General features: G+C 33.8%; 1 protein-coding gene across 1 annotated transcript; it reads left to right on the top strand.

Moving 5' to 3' along the window:
• The first annotated feature begins 1,883 nt into the window (after window positions 1-1,883).
• CSN3 (casein kappa) lies at window positions 1,884-7,130 on the top strand. The gene is made up of 3 exons (XM_026003478.1): window positions 1,884-1,937; window positions 5,234-5,266; window positions 6,666-7,130. Exons 1-3 carry the CDS (start codon window positions 1,884-1,886, stop codon window positions 7,128-7,130), a joined length of 552 nt encoding a protein of 183 aa, XP_025859263.1.
• Window positions 7,131-7,392: the final 262 nt, after the last annotated feature.

The raw sequence follows: 7,392 nt of genomic DNA, 5'->3' as shown, positions 1-7,392 counted from the left end.
TTGAGTCAAAATATTACACACCTGAAACTAATATTACACCACATGTTAACTGTAATTTAAATAAAACTTTTAAAAATTCATAGAAACTAAAAAAATAATTAAAAAATAGAAAATAAGGTATTTAAGACAAAGAATCTATTTCAACAGACAGATGTGGAGAGTTAACTTTTCATCAAATGACATGTAATAATAATCCAGATTGATCCCTTAATTAATTTCAAATATAATGTTATCTTAAGGTCAAATTTTTATTTTTTATAGTATAACTATTGTTTTAAAACATGCTCTTTTGTATCGTCATGAAAGCTGAATAGTTCTACTATTTTACAAATTATTTCTATCTTACCAAGTGATGAGGGCAAATTCAAGTACTCATTGGTTTAAGTAGCTGAAAAGTTATGTATGGTCTTATCTGATTTCTGTTTATGCTAAAAAGGAAGGAATTATTATCATTTTATAGAATGTTGTGTGTGTGTGCTTGTGTGTGTATTATAACTTTGTGGGAACTGAACAGGAGTCTTATTCACCATAGAAATTTATTGTTCAGTCTATAATTTTGAAAGCTAAATCATCTATGTTCATAATACTTGCTAACACTAGATCTTAATCATTCCAACCAAAAAAAAAAAGAAATAATAATTATATGACACGCTAGGGGTATTAATTATCACTACAATGGTAATCATATTACAATTTATAGTATGTATCAAATCAACATGTGGCACACCTTAAATTTATACAGTGCTATATATCAAATATATTTCAATTAAAAAGTTAACTGTCAAGTAAAAACTTACTCTTTATGAAATTTGAATATGCTGTAGGTTGTACAGATTTGATTCCATATGAGCACTTTTCTATCCACTGATATCCCATCAACAGTTTAGTAGACAGCCTTAATCATTATCACCTGGGAATGGAGGCAAATAGAGTTTGATGTGCTTCCTCTTTCCAAGCCTGGGTCTTAACTCTGTGACCCTTTGTCATAAAACTCTGTTTGCAGGACTCGAGTCTATTACAAGTATGGCAATAACAAGAGTTATATATATCAAGTATATCATAAAGAATGCATTTTCAGGATCCACCCCCTTCCCTTCATCTTACATGTTCCCATTAGATCGATCATGGAATTACAGAATCTTAGAAATCAGTTAAACCTTCATTTTATAGATTAGAAAGATAAGGTCCAGGCAAGGGAAATTACTTTGCCAAAGTTATACAAGCAGAGGTAGGGACCGGGCTAGAACACAGTCCTCCAAAGGAATGTATAGTCACAACACTCTCCAACATAAAACCACACAGCTAGTTTCTGTTGTTTACAAAACCATGCCTAACTTATTCACCTGGCATTCAGGGCTTCTACTTTTGCTGCCCTAAACATTCTTTTCTACTTTATCTTTCCCTTCTTATAAAACACCACTCCATTCAAAATGTTTATGGATATCCCCAAGGCTTTCTTCTACACTTGAGAAGGTTTTGTCCGTATTTCTCTCTCCATGGACAAATCCCATCTATATGCCATCTCCTTCACAAAGAATTTGATGATTCTTTTAACTGAGACCTTCTATCTGCAGAAAACCACTCACGGCATTTTCCACTTTCTTTCCCCTTACACTGATTTGTGTATGTTTTAATGCTCTTCCTAAAACTGATGCTAGATGCTGGGAAAGCCTGTATCAGTCACCCTAATAATCTCGTTTGGTTTTTCTAAAGCTTACGATAAAGTTTCCACATTGGCTAATCTACCCATAAATCTGGCTTTTTTCCTCCCTTAAAGCAAAACAAAACAAAACAAAAAAACAAACAAAAAAGTCCCAAGTCACTTCTAAATTATAAAAGATCCTTTTAATTTAATTTTTTTATTTTTACTTTTAGGTGCAATGATGAAGAGATTTTTCCTAGTTGTGAATATCGTTGCATTAGCCTTGCCATTTTTGGTGAGTCAATTTCATCTAGTCAATTGTAGTAAGACTTTAAGAAAATTTTATTTAAAAGTTCTAATTATGCAAATTTTTCTAAGTGCAGTTGTACTTCATAGAAAAAAATAATTGCATACTAGCTATATTTTCTTAAAAGCAACTTATTTTTCATTTATTTTATATTACAATATTAAAGTCATGTTCTCTTATATATCCTTCTGGCTCTCAAGAATTAAGAAATCACACTTCATTATGTATAAAAATTAAAATTCTCAGAGTATACAGAAAATACATTCTGGGGGAAAAACAATAGTGGAAATATTTTAAAATTACAAAATGCTCTAAAAATAATTCCTAAAAAATAAATACATAAATCATATTTCAGATCAGAAATTACTTAAATTAAATTAATATCTTAGATCCTTTTTCTTTAAACTAAATCCTTAAAACATTAGGAACTTGGTTAAAGATTTTCCACCAGTATCAAAGACCTTAAACACATCTACTTTTAACATTCAAATATCATTGTGTCTTTTGTTATACTCCTCTCATTATGTCAACTGACTCCTCCCCAGGGATAGTATCCATAAACAATTCTATGGTTTTCAGACATTTTCTTGAATTGCATGCTGTATGTCAAAGCTATTAGACCAAGAAAAAGATTTGGCTTTTTTTTTTTTTTTTTGACTTGCTTTCATGTGTGTTGGCTTTTGCTCTGTTTCATTTTCACATTCATTCGGGGATCCCAGGCACTTATTTGCCAATAGCAAGAGCAAGAAAACAAACAGAAGATGTTATATAACCATCTCTTAGATTATACATTTTGGAAGACACTATTGCTTGTTTCATAATTCATGTATTACTAAATTTAGACTTGCTTTTAAGTTGATATCCATTAAATAATTCTATTAGGTAAATTCTTAGAGTCAAACTCTAAAAATTTGTATTATGGCTTTCACATTTATTTACTTTCATTTATTCTTTTCAATTTATTGTAGCCACCAGCACATTGCAAACCTGGGTTCTTTCTTTGAGGGACAGGATTAAAATTTAAATAAGGAAATTATTCTTTTAGGTTTATGGACACAATTCCAACTTGTGTTGTGAGGGAGGGGGAGAGGAGTTGTGGGTTCTCACATACCACCAAGTAATTTTTGGACACCACCAGAGTGTTGAAGAATCTGACTCAATTCTGACACTATCTTCCCAGAGATAGTGTCAAATTTCACAAGTTAAGGTTTCAGACCTACAAGACCTCCCACTTCAGACCTTAGTTGCAAGCCCGGGCTGTTACCTGTAGTTCTGAAGACTGGCTATAGATGGGAAGTTCCCACAACTCCCTTCTTGGGCTTGGTTAGTTAGCTAGAGTGGCTTACAGAACTTAGGGAATGTTTTACTTACTAGATTATGGGTTTATAAAAGGATATAACTCAGGAACAGTCAGATGGAAGAGATGCACAGGGCAATATATGTGGGAAGAGTTGCAGCCCTCCTATACCCTCTCCAGGAAAGTCATTCTCCTTGAATGTCCATGTGTTCACCAAACTGGAAGCTCTCCCAATTCATCCTTTTGGGCTTTTGTGGAGGCTTCATTACACAGAAATGACTTATCAGCCATTGACAACTGATTCAGCCTCCAGTCCCTTAACCTGTCCCTGGAGGATCAGGAGGTGGGATTGAAAGTCCCAACCTTCAAATCAAGTGGTTGGTTTTTATGGCAACCAGCCCCTATCCTCAGGTGGGGTCCAAACGTCATTTCATTAACATAATAAAATACACCTTCTTCCCCAAGGCACCCCCATCACTTAAGAAATTATAAGGATGGGGATCCCTGGGTGGCTCAGTGGTTTAGTGCCTGGCTTTGGCCCAGGGCGGGATCCTGGAGTCCCGGGATCGAGTCCCACATCAGGCTCCCCATATGGAGCCTGCTTCTCCCTCTGCCTGTGTCTCTGCCCCCCTCTCTCTGTATGTCTATCATGAATAAATAAATAAAATATTTTAAAAAAAGAAATTATTAGGGTTTTAGGAACATAACTGTGCCAGAAACTAGAATGAAGACCAAATATATATTTATTACAAATTGCAGTATCACATGATCCACAACTTCCAACTCTATGGCAACCTCTTCCTGAGCAACTTGAGCCTCCTCTAGCTCCCAAACACTCCTTCCCATTTTCACAAAGGCTTCAAGCCAGAGGGACATAAACAAATAATTCAAAAAAGAATGAAAATTTATACTTATAGAATTTTGGAAGTAAGGCTTCCAGGACCTTGAGGGGGCTAGCTATTGTTGGGAAAAAGTCATTTATTACTGTCTAATAAAACCTGAGTTTTGAGACTCTTCAAATGTATATTGGTGGGTCACATGCTTGAGGGATAATTGCCAACACGTATCTTGAGGGATTTAGAGGTAAAAGAAATTTCTAAAGGAATTTTTATATGTTAAAGTAGACTTCCAGGATCCTGGGGCTCAGGATCAGGGGCAATAAGGCTAAGATTGTCTTCTGCCCTGAGCAATGTATCAACATTGAGGCAGTTGAGTCTGTAGAGGAATGTCACTCTGCCTGATTCAAGGACTTGTCATTGAACTGTACATAGTAAGGAAATTTAATAATTTTTATTTTGCCTTTCTTTCTGACATCATTATGACCTCATGTCAAAAGTTTATAAAACCACTGTGAGTTTCTAAAGCTTTAAGTATATGCCTATGGAACTTGTTTTCTCTCCTGATTCCCTATACATGTTGCAATCCAGAATTAAGAAAAGTAATATAAAAACAAGTGAAAGTTGATTTAAAAAAAAAACACTATTATTTATATAACATTTATATGTTATGTGAAAGGCAATTTTTTAACCTAAATAAATCTCATAAATATCTTAGTAGGAGAGCAGAAAGTATACTCAATGCTCCTCTTATTTTTAACAATATACATTCAAAAGGCAAACAAAATCCCCCCAAAAAATCCAATGTACATTCAATACAAACTTAATATGTTATTTATATTTTTCATTTAAGCAGCTATCATGTATATTTGTTGGCATAGGGGTCTGATGATCATATTACTTTCAACCTTAAACTCTTCTCCCCAGTGTTGATTTTTAAAGATTTTAATTAGTTTATTGCTGTCACTTCTTGAGTAGTTCATAGGACTTACAGATTAAATAACCATGGAAAATGCTTTACAATATTTTACAGTATTAAAAACATGGAAACCTTTAGTCTTTAGTACAAAAGATTTATAAAACCACACACACAAAAAAACTGGACTCTGCCTAATATTTAACTTATTTCTTCTTTCTGTGAACCTCAGCAGGGTGCAGAGGTGCAAAACCAGGAACAACCAACTGTAAGTTTATTTAAATTATTTCTAACAGAGATAAGAACTCTGACGTGTAATATTATACAAAGTTCAATGATATTTAAATGCCTTACATCTAGAAATTAATAAATAAACCCCATAAAATAATCTCATAATCTTTGAAAAAAATATCACCTTAGCAACCAAATGTATGAATCAATCTCAATATTCATTTGAAAATTGTGGATTCTTTTTATAACCCAAGTCATGTGTTTTTGGTTTTCATGTTTATTTTGCAACACGAGAAAACGGTCTTAAAGTTTAATATTGGGAAAAGAGGAAAACAAATGTAAAGTTTAGTATCTTTCCTCACTGAAGACTTGGGGAAAGATCCCTCTCTGACCCATCTATGAATACTTCTCATATGTTTGCACTGACCTCTTTTTCCCAAATATGTTTGAATGAACCCATTTAAATGTGTCTCCTTTCAAGAGAAGTACTTGCTTTGCAGCATAATTTTGTTGATTTGTTTTTACTCATATGAAAAGGTCTAATGGCATATTTTTATAAATGCACATAAGAGGCACACAGAGGCAAAGAAAAATAGAAAATTCCCTAACTGAAAAAAAAAAAAGAAAATTCCTTAACTGATTTTTAGTGAATAAAATGAAGCTGAAAATAATCCAAAGTATAAATCCAGGCATCCTCTCACATCACATTATTTTACTACTCTGCTATAATTAGTTTAGAAAAAAAAAAATGTACCCTGAGCCTAATCTCTAGATAAATAAATTTGTAAAGAATTACAAATATGTGGTAAGAATACATATATACAATGTAATTATATACAAAAATTATATGAAAATATATATATGCACATATACTTCTGTGTGTGTGCTACGTTTAAACACAGTATGTCAAAGCTCTCTGAGACTTTTCTAGCTGTTGTACTTGCTATAATGCCCCACATTTACTGAACACTTTTCATACATGCCTAAACCTAGGCAACGTGGTTTTACATTATGGATTACCTCAACTAATTTGTTTGAAGCAAACATTTTGGGGACATCTGGGTGACTCAGTGGTTGAGTGTCTGCCTTTGGCTCAGGTCATGATTCCAGGGCCCTGCGATGGGGCTTCCCAGAGGGGACCTGCTTCTCCTTCTGCCTCTGTCTCTTCCTCTCTCTCTGTCTCTCTTATGAATAAATAAGTAAAATCTTTAAAAAAAGAAACTAACATTATTTTTAGTGTTTGCTGAAAATCATAAAGTGGAAGGGAAGAGGACAAATCTGTATCTTTGTAAAATAATATAGTGATTGAGTTCATTACTTCCAGTATTGTAATTAAAGTCAAACACCGAAATATGTACTTCAAAAAGTTCTGATTTAAGATATCTCTATATTCTAACCTACAATAATGCCATCTGCATAATGTATTCTTTTTACAGTGTCGTGAGAATGATGAAAAACTGTTCAATCAGAAAACTGTCAAGTATATCCCTATTCATTATGTGCTAAATAGCTTTCCTCACTATGAACCCAACTACTACCCACATAGACCAGCTGAACCAATTAATCATCAATATGTGCCTTATCCATTTTATGCAAAACCTGCAGTTGCAGTTAGGACACATGCCCAAATTCCTCAATGGCAGGTCCTGCCAAATGCCTACCCACCCACTATGATGCATCGCCCACAACTACATCCATCATTTATTGCCATTCCCCCAAAGAAAATTCAGGATAAGACAAGCATCCCTACCATCAATACCATTGCTACTGCTGAGGCTACACCTATTCCTCTCACTGAACCAAAAGTGAACACTGCAGTCACTTCAGATGCTTCCTCAGAATTCACCATCACAAGCACACCTGAGACTACCACAGTTCCAGTTACTTCACCTGTGGTCTAAAAACTCTGAGGAAACACCAAAGAAGACAACACAGGTAAATGAGAAAAAGACAAAAATAAATAGTACAGACAAGATTCATGTATTTATCAGTATAATCATAATACCTAAAATAGTATAATAGATAAATTAAGCCTATTATGAGAGTAAGCAAAATGAGTTCATTATAATTGTAATTTGGTGGTGCCATAGCATTGATATACTAGATTCTGTTCCAATAAGAAATGAAATATCTTCTTTTACAAAATACAGAAAAATTAGAGAT

This window comes from Vulpes vulpes, chromosome 2, assembly GCF_048418805.1.
Source record: "Vulpes vulpes isolate BD-2025 chromosome 2, VulVul3, whole genome shotgun sequence".
Classification (NCBI taxonomy): domain Eukaryota; kingdom Metazoa; phylum Chordata; class Mammalia; order Carnivora; family Canidae; genus Vulpes; species Vulpes vulpes.
This window is presented reverse-complemented; position numbering and strand designations above follow the sequence as displayed.

Coding starts and splice junctions, on each gene's coding strand:
- CSN3 (XM_026003478.1), top strand. CDS start 1,884: ATGAAGAGATTTTTCCTAGTTGTGAATATCGTTGCATTAGCCTTGCCA. Junction 1,938..5,233: donor CATTAGCCTTGCCATTTTTG/GTGAGTCAATTT, acceptor GAACCTCAGCAG/GGTGCAGAGGTGCAAAACCA. Junction 5,267..6,665: donor AAAACCAGGAACAACCAACT/GTAAGTTTATTT, acceptor TTCTTTTTACAG/TGTCGTGAGAATGATGAAAA.